At 50.8% G+C, this 17,853-nt stretch overlaps 1 protein-coding gene across 3 annotated transcripts in view; it reads left to right on the top strand.

The window, feature by feature from the left end:
* zfpm2a (zinc finger protein, FOG family member 2a) overlaps positions 1-17,853 on the top strand; it is a 157,019-nt gene that overhangs the window by 68,276 nt on the left and 70,890 nt on the right. For all 3 annotated transcript variants that reach the window (XM_039736517.1, XM_039736519.1, XM_039736518.1), the window contains one exon: positions 383-481. In XM_039736517.1, coding sequence (XP_039592451.1) covers positions 383-481 — 99 coding nt within the window. The remainder of the gene's footprint in view (positions 1-382; positions 482-17,853) is intronic.

Consider the following 17,853-nt stretch of genomic DNA (forward strand, 5'->3'; position numbering starts at 1 on the left):
CAGCAAGCGGACCGATTTGAGAAACGTCTGACCGTCTAAAGGCCATTGAGGTAATCAGCCTGCAAAGTGATACGCTAGCTGGTGGGGGGTCTCTGAACGAGGAATTCCAGCTCGGGCCAGGCCTGACCCTTTAGGGCGTGTTAAGCGATGTGCCTATTGGGCTAAAATGGTTGGTGAAGAGCCCTTGATTAAGGGGGACGTCTCTGAAAGAGATGACACCTTACGTAAATGGCACCTGGAGAGAAGACCGGACCCTCTTGATGTGGGCTTGAATTTAAGGAGGGGGTGGGGTACAAGAGCTGGGAGGAACACTGCAGGCCTCCTGAAGTTTCCTTTTGTTCAGCTCATTCATTTTGGCACATTTGTTGTTGTTGTTTTTCAGATGAGGACATCATACGAGAAACGGCAGAGTCCGATGGAGACCCCCAGGCTGAAAAAGCAGGACAGTCCACCCTGGAAGCGGAGGACTGGGATGGTCCAGGTAAGCAGCTTTCCAGTTTGGGTGTCACGTCGTCTCTTCTCTCCCGGGGTCTTTCTCTGGATGCTGCCAGTGATCTCCGCGCCGTCCGTCAAAGGTGTGCTGTTTCAGTTGCGGACCACTCACTGATTCAAAATGGCACCAGGCCATTGTGGGCAAACTCTGTAGACGTAAAGCAATGGGAATGGTGCTGGAGATCTTGTTATCGTTATCCCCCCATGTCCGTCACATCCTCTGGGCGTGCAAGTGAGGTCTGGGTGAGGGCGTGTACTGGCACGCCAGTCTGCCTGGTGCCCGGCAATGCCAGGGCAGGCTCTGACTCTGGGCGGTCCGACACAGGAATGAGTGGGTGGCTTTGTATTTCCTGTGTCCGTGTCCAATGCTAGAGATAGCTGCTGTTCTTTCTGAGAATCTGGGGAATGGCGCTATATAAGTGAAATGTAGTATTAGAATTATGGATGGGCAGGAGGAATTTGTTGTAGTTAAGACCGCCATCACATTATTATCATTATTATTAATAATAATATTATTATTGGATCGTTATTTAATTCTGGTTTCCGTACTAAAGAATAATGGAGCCTAAGGAATCGACAGATAAGTTCGCTGATATTCTGCTCTTATTAGTTTTTGTGGCCAAGTTGATCCAAGTTGTCTTAAAAAGACCCCAGAGGCTCTCTAACGTCAACACAACATCCTGTTACTAAAGCCAATGCAGGGCCACGGAGGACTGGTGCCTGTGCCAATGATAGCGGGCACACAGCAGAAACCAAACCAGGACGACCCACCTACATGGAGAGGTTGTGACTCCCCTTAAAGCCACACAGACACGAGGGGACTGTGTAAGGCTGCAGCTCTCAGCCCACAGGGCCACGCCTCTCAACCAATGATATTCAGTAAACTGGTGTCCCTCCACTCTGATTCGTTCCACACAATAGCCTTTGATTGGAGGATTCATTTACTCACATCCTTATTGAACCAAGAGAGGACAATTTAAAGGAACTCCTCAGCGGTTAAGTAAGGAGTTGAGAGCGAAGACAGCTGTACAGTGGGGGTCTGACGGAGACGGATCATAGGCAGGCCTGTCACATGGTCATCTTATTAGGACAGATGACACCACAGCAAGTCAGGTCAGGTTAGGGGGCCTTGCACTGGTACAGCGTGTTACTACACCCACCACATGACGAAACAGCTCGGGATCCTGGTTGGTAACCCCCCCCCAGGTAGACACTTGGTCCAGTCCCACCCATCTATCTGTTACGTGTGTGTCGTCTCGGCCAGTTCCAGCCACTAGGGTCCTCGGCAATGAGGGTCCTGCGAGTGGGATCACCCTCGGGTAATGGCGCCATATGGCCGTAGTACCGTAACTCACAATGCAGGTCATGTGCGTCATTTGGGACCCCATGAGCAATACACAGTCAGACCAGTGGTCCCTACGGGTTATCTGAAGAGACACATGAAGGAGTCAAGTCTTCATCTCAGGTCACTGGATGGCGTCCATGTCTCTCAGCCTTATAGCATGTTGTGCACCAGCTAAGTTTCTCATTGACTTCCAGTGATGTCGTCAAAGAGACGTCTGCCAGTCCAGCTAGTCTAGAGATAAAGAGGTCGAGTTGGTGCCATTTCATGGGGAGCCCACTCAGATCCACTGGACCTTTAAACATCGAAGACTCCTCGGTGCTTTTCTCCATGAATACCTGAGATATCTCAGACTTTCACCCTGAAGACACAGACATGACAAGAGAAAGAGAAACGGGGCTCAGCCCTAGCAGCTCCACGAGGGGAGAGTGTAGAGCAGCTATAGGACCAGACATCCTCAGCCCACTGGGGACACCTCCACTTTGGTGAGCACGGCCGGGTCGAAGGGTCCACAAATGGACAGCATTTTGGACAGCAGGGTTCAAATAAGAGCAATTGGTCATCAGTCCAAAAAACGCAATCCAAAAATCCTCAGCTTCACTTCCCACTCTAAAATGCCTTTTATTAATTCCTCAAGCTCATCATCATCATCATCATCATCATCATCATCATCATCATCATAATTTAACTCCCATCCCACCAAAGTCATGTCAGTCTTGAGCGTCCTTAGAGATGCCATCTTGTGATTCATCATTTGTGGCTTTATAAAGTCAACCTCAGACTTGACCGAGAGCCCAACCAGACGCCCCATAGGCGGGTACTCTGAATGGTGATAAAAACGTGGAAGTGGCTGGCAGAGCAGCTTGGCACAGATGAGCTGTCCTGTCTGGCTGACTTCTCAGATGCCCAAGCACCTCATCTGGCGCTTCAACTCCTCCCAAGCCCTCTGTGCTGTAAGCTGATTGGTTCGTTTTGCTGTCCTGCCCACTGGCGACACTTTTGTTGTTGGACTTTTATGGACGAGTGGAGCTCTGCTTTGTCTTAGAATGGCTGGCACTGACGTCCCAGGACTTAACGCGCTCAGACTTTGGCTTTCTCTTCATCTTCACCTCTAACGTTAATTACGTTTTCCCATCGTTTTCTTGGATCGTTGACCCCCACCATTTCACGTCTTTTTGTTGATCGTCGCCACGCGTGTTGCCAGTCTGTTATGGTGTCATTCACCTCTGCTTACACAAGATGGCGGCACGCTGCTGTTGGCATCGATGTTTCTGGGCGCTGTGCCCAGCTGTTCACCCACAGTGTAGCCCTTTGCCTGCGTTTCTCAGCTTGGTTTTTGATTTCTGGATTTTCCTGATCGATTTTCTTGGCTTTTGACTTTTGGCCCATTCCGGGTCATTTATCTCTCGTTTTTCTCCCGGTCCTTCTGTATAAACGTTGAACTCTTCCGTTTCCTGATTAGCCGCAGATCAGCGTGGGGGGAAAAATGACTTAAGAAATGCAGGGGGCCTTTACGGAATTTGTGGACGTTGAAAGGAATAGCAAACCAAGGCGAGGATGCCAGGTGGCGGGTTCATGTGGGTGGGGCCCGTTAGCCCAAACCGCTGTGCCACCTGCAATCCAAATGTGCCAGCTTAACCCTTTGTTGGTGTCGAAGTCCCCCAAAGCTGCACTCTGTCTACCAGTATGATGGCGGCTTGTGAGGCTGTGGAGAAGTTCAAATAAGCCGTCGCGCACCATGGGGTAGTCGTGATTTGTAGTGAAGGTCTGCTGCTTTTGACATTACCGGAAGTATCACACACGACTGTCACCAATGCCATCGTCGAGTCAGCCCGGCGGTTGGTGACTTCTTGTGGTGTCTCGTTGCTCCGGTCGTCATCTCTGTTTCTAAATAACGGAAACTCTGTTTGGCTTTCAACACGTTTCTAAAGAACGGAGCGCTGCCGCGGTGGCCTTTACAGATCCGCTCCATGGCCGTAAGAAGGCGAGTTTAGCCGTTTGGACCTGCGCATGGACATAACGAAAGTGTGACGAGGACGGGAGTCTGTGTCTGCCACGTCTGGCCCAGATGCCCAGGCTCGGAGGACGCTTGTTCTTCTGGTCAAAGGCCGGGGCCGAGCCACATGGGCCAGTGAAGGGGATCTCGACCTCGGCGGCCACATCTCGCACCCACGACGGGCGACGGGAGGCAGCGCGTTATTTTGAAGCCGTTGACAGAGGCAGCATGTTGCGATTTGCGTCTCTCTGCTCACTCGCTCGCTTGTCTTTTCTTCCTTTTTCTTGTGGTTATTAGCGTATTGTGCATATTTCGAAGACAACGCGGTATCACACAAGCCCCATATTTGTGTTCGCTCACCCACTCATTGAGTATCAGCCCAACATTGTAAATGGCAGGGCAGCACTGTCTGTCTTCAAAGATGGTACTTCAGCATTCTTTAGCGAGATTAGGAAACTTTGTGTCTGCTTCTTTGCATCCAATTTTCAGTCTCTCCATCTGTCTCTGTGTTGTGCGAAGAGTTGCTGCTACTGTGCGCGTATCGTGTCAGTCCTTTGTTGTCGTACGTAGGTGGCTTTATTTTTAATGTTGCTCTTCTTCATAGAATATCGGTTTGAATGTGCGCCGGCTGATTAGCGCCGCCTTCGCGCCCCCAGAGCAGCGCGTCTTTGCGTTGAATGTCAATTCGCTCGGCTCCGCGCCTCACACTTCAGCACAGAGGGTAGAGTTTGGTGGGCCGAGGGGCTCTGCAGAAGCACCAGGCTGGATGTGCGGTTCAAGGCCAGACTCAGAGTCGCTTAACCTGGCGCTGCCCACAGCTAAGGACGCCCGCTCCATGCCCCACTTGAAAGGCGCTCCAGTCTTGCTGGCTTCTCTGGCTGTGATATGAAAGCCGTCCACTCGACCTTGAAGTCTGTGCCAGCTTTCTGCCCGTCCCCTTCAGGTCAGCTCATGCCAGTAGGTGTGATTATTTACGGGTGGTGACGGCTGAAAGGTGCTGGCATCATAAGCGTTTCCATCAGCCCAAATGGTTTAAGCTGGCATGAGAACCGACGGGCGCTAAATAAACATGAGGTGCTTGTGTTAATGGAGGAGCAGACACGATGCCAGCACCGGGCACGCCCATTTGTGTCTCCAGGAGAGCGGCCACGTGTGGCATGTTGGTGGACCTGCAAATCCGAGTTTGGTTAAATGATACAAGGGCTGCTGGCACTTATATAATATAACGTAACTAGCAGGGCTCGGCCAAACAACGTGGAGACTCTGGCGTTGGGACCCAAGCGTCGAGACGCAGCTTCAAACAAAACAGCATGGCGTCTTCACACCAGCAGGAACTCAACAAACAAAACCCACATTAGATGCAGAACTGAGGAAGGGCAGGAACAAAGGAGGACATCATCTGAGCGACCGTGTGCCGGCGTGTGCGGTGATGACTGCTGGTGCCAGAGCAAAGGCACTTCAGGGTTGGGCGGGACATCCCAGGTACACCCCAGGTGGGTGAATAGGAGGTGCCACCTAACCGAAGATGTTCAGTCAAGATGTCCATCCACTCATCTATTGTCTGGTCTGCTTATTGTGCTCCTGGACGGGGCATCCCGTGTCTATCCCAGTGGCACAGGTGGCAAAGCCCGAGCCAAAAATCTTTATGGTAATCATTCTTCCCAGTGTCCAATCCGTTATAGATTAATGTGTCATGAGGTGCCAGTCTGGCACAGGACTGGGCACAGGTAGACACTGGCAGACAGTGGGTCACCCAAAGTCACCCACCGATTTAACCTACGCATTCCTTGAATACCAAGAAATACACAGAGAACGGACAACAGGTGGGCACAAGCACAGGGGAGCTGAAGGCCTAACCACTGTGCCGCCATGCCAGGCCTGGGCATTTCCAATTGAGGCAGCGTCTGACGTTGAAAGGAGTTTGCAGCGAAACGTCTCCATTTACAGGAGTGAAGTTCTGTTTGAGTTCCCGCTGCAGTTTTTCATTTCTCTCCCCATTCTTTTAAAAGTCACTTCATCAGTGCGATGGGTAAAGCATCTCCGGTGATTACCCCTTAGTGCCACCGTCACCACCGTCACCCCCGCTGAATCCACAGAGGGGACTCCTTCGGCGCAGGTGGAAGCCAATTTGGGCGAGAGCTGCTGGGTGTCCACTGGGGCGAGGACTTCATGGTGACGGTGAATTGCGCTTAGCGGTGCCGTTATCATTACATTTCACATTTGCATTTAAATCTTTACAGGAAAACGAGGATAAACCAGCGGGGTTTATCCGAAGGGGTCCATGGACGACCATTTCAAAGTCCTCGCTGCGTCCTGCCGCTCTTTTAGCACAGAGCCTCGAGTGACACCGTGACCCTCACAGTGCCACCAACCGCCGTGTCCCCGCCCTCGAGTGTCAGCAGAATGCCGCCTGCCCCAGCGTACCCCTAACCTCCTGTGATGCCATCCATCCATTTCATTGTCTCGATTCACCTGCTGTGAGTCTCCTTCAGAGTGAGAGGTGAATGGTGAGGACCCCCCGGCAGCCCCCTTATAGAATCCCACACGTTCTCAAATCGGTGTTTGTGTCGACTCCAGGAAGTCCTCACCCGGCATTACAGACCCACAAACAGCAAAAGGAAAGGAAAAACTCCAAGCAGTGAAGACTGCGGCCTGGTGAAGGGCACCGACTGACGTCCTGGCCTCTGCCATCTGTCGTCACTCGTATTTCTTGGGGTCCGTTTTCTGAAGATTTTTCTTTTGACTCTCAAGTGTTTTGCACCAAGCAGGGCGCCCCCCAGAGGATTCACAGGGCATTCAGACCCCTTCACTTTATTGTGTTGCCGATTTCATTTGAAACGGCCAGTTTGCCATTCTTGCCCATCAATCTGCACTCGATCACCCAGAATGACAAAGTGGCCACACGTGTCCAGAAAGATTTGCAGATTTATTCCAAATAAAAGCTGAAATGTCTCATTCCTAGAAGACCCTTTAGCAGACTTCTTGGGAAGTCTCCATAAGCTTTGCCCACCAGGATTTGTGCAGTTGATCCCCTTGTCCCGGGCAGATCCCTTTGAGCTCAATTAGATTGGATGGGAAGCATCTGTGAGCTGCCATCTTCAGGTCTCTCCACAGATGTCCCATGGGTCCACTCAAGGACCCTCCAAGACTTGTCCCAAAGCCCCTCATGCATTGTCTGGGCTGCAGTGTGAAGTGGTGTGCGCTCAGGATTGGGTGGGCTGCTCGTCCTTCTCTCAGTTCTGACCACTCGCCTTGTCCCCAGAGCGTGATGCTGAAACCCCATGCTTCACCTGAGGGGGGCTGTTAGGCAGGTGAGGGGCTCTGCCCAAATGGTTCAGTGTTTGTCTCATCAGACCAGAGGGTCTTCAAAGGTTGTCCTATGCCTTTCCCTGAGGAGCAGCTCCCGTCTGGCCAGTCCACTGGTGCAGAGTCCTTCTGCCACCTCAACCTGAAGTTCTGTTGGACTGACCATTGGGTCCCCGGTCACCTCCCTCACCAAGGCCCTTCTTAATCGAGTCCTCCACAGAAAGTCCTGCTGATTCCAATCTTCCTTCCTTACCCAATACTTGAGGCCACCATCTTCTGAGAGGACTCCTCTTGTTCCCGTTGCCCTGATCTCTGTCTCACCACAGTTTGATCACGGAGGTCTACCAGGAGTCCCTTGGATTTTGTTAAACTGTGGGACCTTCTCTACGCAGGTCCACGTGGGCCTTTCTAAATGGTCTCCAGTTAAGTCCGTGTGCTTTAGATGGACTCCAGTCACGTTCTAGAAACATTTCCGGGAGGATGAAAGCAGATGTGATGAGTGCCACAGTAAAGGGTCGGAATGCTTCAGGGGTTGATTTTGAATTCCTGCGTAAACCCCTCTGAAAACGTTTTGTCACTTGTGGGTCACCAGGTGAAGAATGACGGGCTGAATTGGCGCAGGTCTCCTCTGAATCTCCTCTCAATCCTCCTTCAGCTTTTGAGGGTCAGACTTGGCACTCGATTCTCTCCACTTTGACCCCCCATTTTTGACTACTTTTTATCGTGAGTTTATCGTGTGCGCCGAGCACTGATGTTCTCTTCTGCATCCAGTTGTTGGATTGACAATGAAAAAACAAAATGGAGGTCAACGCTGAGAAAGTGGGCGTCGTCCATCTGAATATTAAAAACCAAATACAAAGAAGTCAAGAACCACAGCATCACGCCAATGATGTCATGTGATGAGGAGCACAAAAAGCAAAAGGGAGTCACAGGAGACCAAAACTAAAATCCCCAAGAAAATGGAGGTCAGCCCCACTCTGGTAAGCGTCCGGTGGCCACAGTGGGCGGTCCAGGTGACTTGATTGTGTCCACGGCGTCTCCCGGGTTATCGTGGGAAAAAAGAACGAGGAGAAGATACGGGCAACGAGGGCTAGGAAGTCGACCTGCGTGATGGCATTGAGAACCAGGCAGCAAACGAGAGAAGCGAAAGCAGCAGTTTGTGAAGAACGCAGCCCGATTGTGGCAGGACTAAAATGGCGGGCACATTGGAGGAGACCACTGCAACGTCCTTACATCGACGATTGTTTCTGGGAAAGAGCTGCACCAGATTCAAAATGGCAGTGGAAAGGCGTCTCCATCTCGATGAAACACAAGTGAGGCATCAATAAAAAACCTCCTGTGCAATGTGCACAGATAGCCTGGCACATGCCATGGGGCACAATCTCACTGGGCACAAGCCGATTTCGGATGAGGGTACGAGGTCCTGTCGTCAGGCTCGTGGAATCAGGAATGAGCTACCGTGGTGGACCCCTGAACACTTCAGTTGTTTAACACTTTCAGTTGGTTCACCTCAGCAATGCCAGGGGCAGAGAGAGCAGGTGGTCCTTGTTGGTCTGACCCCTGGTGCCCACACCTGCCTAGCAGCTTACCTGCATCTTCAGCCTCCCAGATTTGTGGCTGTTTTAAATTGAGCTCTTGGTTGGCAGCATTTGGTGAAAGGCAGGTGCCAACATCATGGGGCACATCTGCCCACTCCCAAAGATGGCGAATCTCTGTCTCTGTGCCCTAAGGGTCTGCTCCCATTTAGTGCTTCCTACTGGGTAGAAGTTTCAAAGGCGACTTTAGTGGCTCCGCTTGGCAGCGCCCTCGTGTGCCAAACCTCAGTGTGACCCACTTCCATTATTCCGATTTTCAGAGCTCCTTAGAACAATTGGTAAAATGAATTCTGAAATGCCTTTTTTTTTGCTGACAGATGGCAGACATGGTGAAGCAGGTGCCATGACCAAATGTTTACGAGCGCTCTCATGCTATTTATACCAGGCTGAAAATAAATTGAAAATATTCATCCGGAGGAGCGATGCTGAGATGAACGGCACACGCTGTGACTGCATGCGTCCTGCGCCTCCCTGGGCGCCTGCTTGGCCATGCCACGTGATCCACATGGAGATGGTGGTGTGCCAAGAGACGTCCAGATCAGCCGAATGGCAGCCTGGCCAAGCATAGCTGGTGGCAGTAGAACTGCACCCCCCGGTACTGAAGTCATGTGCGCACACCCGGGGCCTCCCTTATGTCACAAACTGGCATTGTGAGTAGGTGCCCGTGTGCCTTCCTGAATTCACATCTTAAACTGCTGCTCTGCCAGCAGAAAACACCAAAGAGAAAGAAATGAAACGGCTGCTGGAGGAGCGGACCTCAGTGGAGGCGCAAGGGGACTCGTGCTCCCTGCCAAGTCCCACATCACAACAGGAAACGAGAATTTGATGCCCGCGCCCATTAAGGCAGCTGCTGGTGAGAGAGAGAGAGAGAGAGAGAGAGAGTGGCGAGGAAGCGAGTTCAAGAGACAAACGCAGCATACAGATGCAGATTAAGCTTCAGAAGATGAGGGTGTAAAAGGGATTTAATGGTAGGATGGATTAGAGAAATCCTTGTAACAATGTTAAATAATTATAGTTCCAGCCGAGATCAAAGCGGCATTGATTGAACCCCTCAAGCCTTTAGCACACAGAGTCTTGGAAAGCAAAGCCTGGTAAACGAGGAGGGAAGCCATTGCAGTTGTGAAAATGTGAGAGTCGGCTCTCCGCTTGCATCGGCTGGCATCCTCGGGTCACCTGAAGTGGCCCTTAAATGCCGGACGTTGACGTGCTTAAGGTCACTTCGACCACTGTGCCCGGCATTGTAGCTGCCTGGAGTGCTGCTCGGCATTCTGTGCTCATCTTGAGCTCGAGGTTGGGCAGGTGGGTGGCACAGGGATACACCGGGTATGGCTGCTGCCATCTCAGACCTAATCAGCAACCCTTTTCTAGGTGCCCCGGGTGCCCGCTTGTGCTGTGCTCAGCCATTCTGCTCTCCTTAAACACCCCGATGGTGTGCAGCTTGTGGCATTTGGCAACTCTGACTTGTGCATTGGCATTGCATCCAGTGCCACTTCCTGCGAGGGGCCCAGCACTCCCAGGATTGAGAACCGACCTTGGTGACCTCATATGGGAAATGAGCACATGGGGTGTGTGTGTGTGTGTGTGTCCACTGTACACTGCACTCCTGCCTTGACCCCTTGCTGTCTGAAGAGGCTTCACCTTCTAGTTATGAGAAAGGCAGGCAGAGAAATTCAAAAGATGAACAGGTGGTGTATTTTCATAGTCTATCCCTCTACTTACCCTTTACCTTGGGGTAAGTTTACTCGTCAAGTTCGTTATCGGGTTGGCCTACTGTCGCACCTAAAGACAAACACACACACACACACACAGACATACATAGCTACACACATACACACAGACCCTCGCCACAACAGACACGCTGATTAACCCATAGCACTTTAAAGTGCCTTAGGAATAACACAGCCTGTCACACTCTCAGCACTTCAAGAGACTTACTTATTATCGGCACGAACAACATCCGATGTTTTAATGATATCTCAGACCTACATTTAAACATACAAAGGCTCAGCATCCTTGACTATCGGCCATTTATTGGTCAAGAATGCCTTACTTGACGCCCTGTTCCCTACTATTGGGTGGAGCTCTCACCCTCAGCCTTAATAAACCTCATAGCACAAAGCTTAAGGCAAACCTCCGGTAGCACCAGGTGCTCAAAGAAATCGACCTTACTACTTCAATCACTCTGTAGACATGAAGACAAAGCAAAAAAAAGTTAAAGGCAGTGTGAAGAATCCACTGCATCCACTGAACAGTGTCATCTCCAGGCAGAGGAGCAGCTTCAGCGACAGACTTTTGTCACCGTCCTGCTCCACTGACAGACTGAGGAGATCATTCCTCCCCGACACTATGCGACTCTTCAATTCCACCCGGGGGAGTAAATGCTAACATTATTCAAAGTTATTGTCTGTTTTAACATGCATTTTTATTACTCTTTAATTTAATATTGTTTTTTTGTTTTTTGTATCATCTATCTATCTATCTATCTATCTATCTATCTATCTATCTATCTATCTATCTATCTATCTATCTATCTATCTATCTATCTAATAATAATACCACTGGAACAAAGAATAATAGAAAATAGGACTGATAGAAAAGTCTGGATATGTATAGTCTTTAGAAAAAGCTTACAAAAACGTTACAGGTGACAAGGATGAATGTCACAGGTGGCTTGTGATCTCGTACTTGTAGCTGTTCATGTTGCTTTTCTGATGACCAGTGACATCTTCGTCCCTTCTTCTTTCTCCCTCCTCCTTCCTTACTTCCTTACTCACTTCCTACTATGTCGCTCCTCAGACGAGGCATATTTATTCTAAAATTCTACCTATTGCAAGATCTGATTGTCAGATATTCTGATTGGCTGGTTGTCACTATGAAGAATGAATTCACTCTCCATTTCCCAAACAATAAAACCTGTTTGATGTTCTCTGAGGTGTCGGCAGGTCTTCCTTTCCTAGGCTGTAAAATTCTTAGATGTCATTGAGCCACCAGCATGTCTTCCTTTCTTTGTTGGAATAGCTGTTTTAAAAGTGAGGTAGAACTGGGAAGAAGACCTGCTTTGAGGTGTCCTGATTGTAGCTCATCTGTTGTCTTGTCTTGAACAAAAGGAAATGGAAATAGAAACCAAAATGTACAGATTTTGTACCCCACAATAGTTGTCTGGTATCAGTGAAGGAGCGGTCACTCTATTCCGTGTGCAGTGCTCTTCCCACCCATCTCACTTACTGTATATGGCGCCGTTCACATCTGTCGGTCTACCTCTTTATCATATAGCGCCTTTCATCTCTCTCTCCGCCAGTCCTATACTCCATTGGAGTTGACGTCTTGGTTATTCCATTCATTTTCCTGTCACGACTGACCTGCAATTTAGATGAAGCAGTGGGATGCCACCCACAGGCCACAGTCGTGTCACTCCATTGCCAGGGTGGCGTCACTGAGCTGCATCCCTACGGTCAGCCAAAGCAGGTCCAAGAATGAGGTCGGCTTGGTTATTCAGGTTGGCCCCTTGCCTGCAGACTAATAGATGAGAGAGAAGCGAAAGGGGGAGGAAATGTCCAGTGGCAGGCCGAAGACGCCCACCACCAACGTAACCAAGGGGGCATGCCTGGCAGTCAAGGACCAGGGCTGATACGCCAAGGTTTGCAGTGCTGCTTGTGTTTTTATCGTCACCGCGTGGGCAATGTGGGCTGTGTGCCGCCATTTTAAATACATGACCCAAATCAGTTCATAGCAACCGGCATAGCAACCATAAACAAGACAGCTGGCCGTTAACCCAAAACAGCAAACCAAACCACTTCACTGCTCTGAAAAGTGTGCCACCACAAAATAAAAGGCGCGAGAGACCACCCGGAGGGCTCAGGACGACAGCCAGCGTTTGCCTCATCTCTGCTGCCATCTTGTCTTAACGCTCTCATTCAGCCCAACTTGAGCTGACCTGGGTGCGCAGGCGCCTCTGGCTTGATCTTCATGACTCAGCGGACCCCCTAAGAGTTTTCATCTCTGAGCTGTGACCCCCTTCTCATTCCTCAGCATGTCTCTGATGTTCTCACCTTTGGACTTTATGATCGTCTGCTCACCTGCCCTCCTTATTCACTTCTGCCACAAATACAGCAGCGGACGGAGCAGCGAGGAAGTCCAACCGTTGGTCTGTTAGGATTTACCATAAAAATAAAAAAGAAACAGAAGGCCGACAGACCACCACAGCTAAGGTGACAAAGAGAGCAGCACAAGTGGCACAGGAGGACAAGCACTGGCACTGCAGAGATGCTGTGGCTGCCGGTGCCAGAAAGAGAAATGCCAGCCCATAATCGGGGGTCTCCTTTCATCAGAAGTGATAATGCAGTTAAGAGGAAGACCACCATGCAGTTCATGGGTGGGCAGAATATGCTGCTGACCAGTTTCAGACTGCCATTTGTGCCCGCTCTGCACAAAGTGTGCCTTTGTATCTGCACCCCATGAAGGGTGCAATACCAAAATCAAAAATACAAACATGCAAATTGGCGCAAGGCACCCTGCTGTTTAGGTCATCAGAAACGAGAAGACGTTGAAAATATCAAATGACATAGATACCTGTCACTTGTCACCCTCTGACGGGGGTCCACAAAGGGCTTCATTTGTAATCAGTGCCCTGAAATTGTCTAAAACAACACGGCGACATTTGGGAGAGGCTCTTAGAGGGGCTGGGACCACCGGTAAAGGAGCAGAATCACAAACACGATCATATTCATGATCACAACCTGGAAGTGGCATCGCTCCGGATGCCTGCATTACTGACCCCCGTTTTCATGGCCCCTCGTAGCCCATTAGGAAGTTAACCCCCAGGGTCGGTTGATGCTGACGTCACCTGCCGATTCACCAAATGCTCCAAGCTGGCCAAAAATGAAGGGTTTTTCTGTAGGGCCAGAAGTATAGGGGGGACCCCAAAAAGCTCGATGTCTTCCCACACATCCAGACGAGTCCAAAGGGTGCCCTCCTGGTAGCCACGGGTCCGCCGTCAATCGGTCCGTCTGTCCATCCATCCACTTTCTGAGCCTGCTTGGGCCGTGAAAGCATACAGGTGGCAAGGCCGGTAGGGGCAGTACAAGAAACAAGTGCCAACCACGTGGGACCAAATCAACCTAATGGCATGAAACTTGGCCAGAGAAGGTACCTTGTCACCAGTGTGGCCAGAGCAAGTCTGAAGTGTGCAGTCTCTGGTGCAGTGATCATACTGTGTGGTTAAATACCAGTAATGTGCCCAGGAAAAGCTGCCAGTCGGCCAATAAAGACGTGCCAGCCGCCTTTAAGCATGGCTTTGCTACCGATCAGCAGTTCTTTATCTGAGATGTGCTGCATGGGCCGACTGATGCCAATGTGTGCCCATTCACCTGGGGAATGTGTTTGAGGGAATGAAGTCCACTGAACCTCTATGATCTGGATGAGGACCACCTCAGTGCCCGCCTGCATTTTGAGGTGGACCCACAGCAGTGACTGTTAGCTTCCTGCCAGCTCAGTGCTTTGGTTTTCTACATCGGCGTGGTGTCCAATCGGAATGAACGATGGGCCAAATCGATGGGGCGCTGGGCCTGTCAAGGTGGCAGCTGGTCCCGTGGTGCGTCTCCGTTGATTCACTCGCCTCTAAACACGATGGTGGCATCTTTCCCGATCTGACGACCGTTGCTCCGTCTGGAGGCCTGGGCTTGACTGCATTCTTGAACCGGTCACTTGGTCTGAGATAAGGCCGACCTGCCACTCTCTTCCTGTCCCCGTCCTCCTCGTGGGTCCCAGTCCCATTAGGTGTCCCAGTGTCTCTACTGTAACAGAAAGAATTAGTGGGGCTTCATGATACAAATAGTGGGGCCAAACATTTAGGAAGAAGAGGCGACGGGGAGTTTGTGGCGCTGCTTGTGGTCCCCGTCAGCGTATGCGACTGGAGAGAAGATGAAGACGAAGTTTTGTCCTGCAGTTGTTTTTGGGCGCCCCGTCTCTGACATGGACCGGCTGCTCTGTGAATTGGTGAATATTAAAACGGGTATTATAGCGGAAATACACCTGAGCGCCACAGGGTCACTGGGCTCCTTTTGATCTGTGTGGCTGTGACGATGACACGTGTGACGCAAATTCAAGAAGTAACTGGAGAAGGGGCTCACGCCTACAGGAGCACTGATGGACACATTCATGTGACGCGTACCCCCTTATACTCCGTGAAGAAATGAGGGCTGGCGTCCCCGAGATTGACCTGTTTACTTTGAGGGGACATTGAAACTACATATAACGGAACCTTCAGGGGATCCTCAAGAGGTGGTCCGTAAGTGAAGGGGCGTGGCTTTGCAGGCAATGGAAGTGACCTCACTGGTCTTTTGTGGTTTGCTCCTCCTCCATTCTAAGGAGACAGATGGCGGCGGGGTCCCACTCATCCCCCCCCCTTTTATATAGCACAATGCACACCAATGTCTGTGCGGACCCCCCAATCCCCCCTATTGGGGTCATCTTTTTGCTGAATGGAAACCCTCAAATAGCACTAATAGTAAAAAGTTAATGAAAAGCTGGCATGTTCCTGTGTGATTGTGTGAGTGTTGTGTTATTCAATTATGCAATTTTCATTGGCATATTAATCATCTTTTCAACAAACAAGCCGGCGTTAATTAAAGCAAAGCATGGATAAAGACATGTTGCCGGATCATCATTCCGTTTATCACCGTGCACAGACCCGCTGTTAAGTAAATTCGCGATTGTGAGATGAATTTCAATGTCCTCCTCTTCTTTTTTGTCGGAGTTTGAATGCAACTCATCTAAAAAAAGAAGAAAAAAGAAAAAAGAGGGAAAAAAGCGGGCTGCACGCTTCACAACAGCGGGATGAATTTATTTGTAATTTCTTGGAGGAGCCTGATGGAGCGATTGCCGTCCCAATAATGGAACTGGAGAGGCTTGAACTGAAACGCTCGTGCTGATCGGCGGCTCATTCGCTCGTTTTGTTTCACTTAAAGGAGACACAAAAGGGGGGCCACGCTGCCTGCTGGCGAACCTCCTACCTGCTTTTCGTTTGCCCATCGGGTGCCTGGGCTTCTCCTCCTCTTTTGTGACGCGCCAGCCAGTGGGGGTCCTCACCCGGCCGCTGAGCCGTCTCCCTGGGCCGTGGCTGAAGGATTTGACCGTTTGGATTTCCTTCTCTTCCTTTGATGTTGACAAGTCTCACCCGGAGCCATCCTGCCAGGTGACCGCCACCTCGGAGCTGGGCATGCCTGGGGTTTCAGTGCCATCCCTGAAGCGAGGCGGCGGCTCTGCTCTTCTGGAGGTCATCAAAGGCAGGCTGGGCAGCCCTTCATGCCCGTGTGACCTGCTGGAGCTCAATGGCACCATATAAGCTGAAGACTGACCACATGGATATGGATGTGCCGTCAGGTGGGCCGGTGTCCCATCTGGGGTAGGACCCCGCACTGCACCCCAAGCCTCAGGATAAAGTTGGGTTATAAAGTGGTGTCTGGGGTAACGAGGGCACAGTATTGGCACCTAAATGATCGCTAAGCTGGCACTTCCTCGAATCTGCTTAAGCCAGTTCAGGGGCATGGGGGTCCAGAGTTGGACCAGCCCAGCCTTTTAAGTGAAGCATCACGCCTGCCACCACCTGCACTCCTTGGCACTGAGAGCTGGCACTCCGTCCCGTGGCCAGTCCTGTCCAGGTCAGCGTCCCTGCACCAAGTGCTGGTCTGACAGGGGGTGGAGACTGGACCGCCTCATGTGGTGGTGTGGGGGGAATGCCATGTGGCTGACCCACTGACCAGCCTCTCCAGTTGTTCCTCAGGCAGTGCCCTTGGAAGGGGAGAGTAGAAACATCGAGATTCGAGGGTCACCGACGCTAACGTTCCCTCCACTGGCGATTTAGCAGTTACGAAGTGTCCCTGTCACATGAATGAGTATTCTGGGATGTAAAACACGTGTGTGCCAGTCGCCACTCGCATCGCTTCTACTAAACTCATGCGCATTGTTGAGAAAGCTTGCTCCGCCCCCGTTACCTAGCAACGGCCCCTTCCTGTTTCTTTGTATGACAGGAAATGAGTCTGGCGATTGTTTGTTTGTTTATTCAAACATTAGATGGCAAGAAGACCCAGTGGAGTGAAGGCATGGCAGCCCCCCAGTACAAACCCAATGCCATTCTTCTCACTAGTGGGGACGTGCACCCCTGGGGTCTCTTTTCGGAGGTCTCACTGCTGACTCTTTGCTGTCCTCGTCACTCAGGGTTGTGGCTGTGTTTGCTTGTGTTATAAAGCTGGGATTTATTACCTGACCGGGCATTTGACGTATCCTTTGTTGCTGCCCTCGTCACTGTAGCCACCTTTAGATTCCGTCAAGTTTCTGTATGGCGTCCTCTTACCATGATGGTGACGTGAACGCGGGCTGTGCCATCTCTGTCACATGGATCTTCTGGCTTGCTTACGGTGCCCCCTGACCATCTCTGTTTGTTTGATTGTTTTTTAATGTCTGCTTGACTGGCCCCCGTTGCATCATGGGTAGCAAAGTGACGGTCCAATCACCTGGGTTCAGCCAGCCCAACCTGAAGGAAGCACATCAGTCTGTCCTTCGACCAATCAGCACTGTTTCCTCCTGATGCCCCCTTCACCTCTTACGTCAGCTGCTCCCGCTATTGGCTGCTCTTGATCCCCTCCCACCTTTAGACTCCGCCCTACCCAGCAGGTGGTGGTTTTTAAAGCTCCTCCCAGATCACCTTTTGTGCTGTCCACATCAGGGTGGCACTCACTCTGGTGGCTTATGGTCTCCTTACACCTGTGATCGCCTTAATGGGCTTCCCGTCCCACACGACATCTTCGGAGTCCAGCACAATGCCACCCTCATTTGGGACCTGCGGTCAGCCCCATGGTTCTTGGTACAAATAGCTGGGCGCTATATAATAGATAGACAGACAGACTGAATAACTCCAAAGCTAGACCGATAGGTGAAGAAGCTACATAACTTATGAAAGGCGCTATATACAGTAACAGATACGTACAGTAGAGAGAAAGGGAAAACGTAAGATGAAAGGCGCTATAAAGCAGACAGGCAGGAAATGTGTGCCATAGGCAGGAATTGATAGACAGATAAAAGGCGCTATACAGCTTGGAAAGACCGCAGTATGTGGCAGACGGGTA

This window comes from Polypterus senegalus, chromosome 15, assembly GCF_016835505.1.
Source record: "Polypterus senegalus isolate Bchr_013 chromosome 15, ASM1683550v1, whole genome shotgun sequence".
Taxonomy (NCBI): domain Eukaryota; kingdom Metazoa; phylum Chordata; class Cladistia; order Polypteriformes; family Polypteridae; genus Polypterus; species Polypterus senegalus.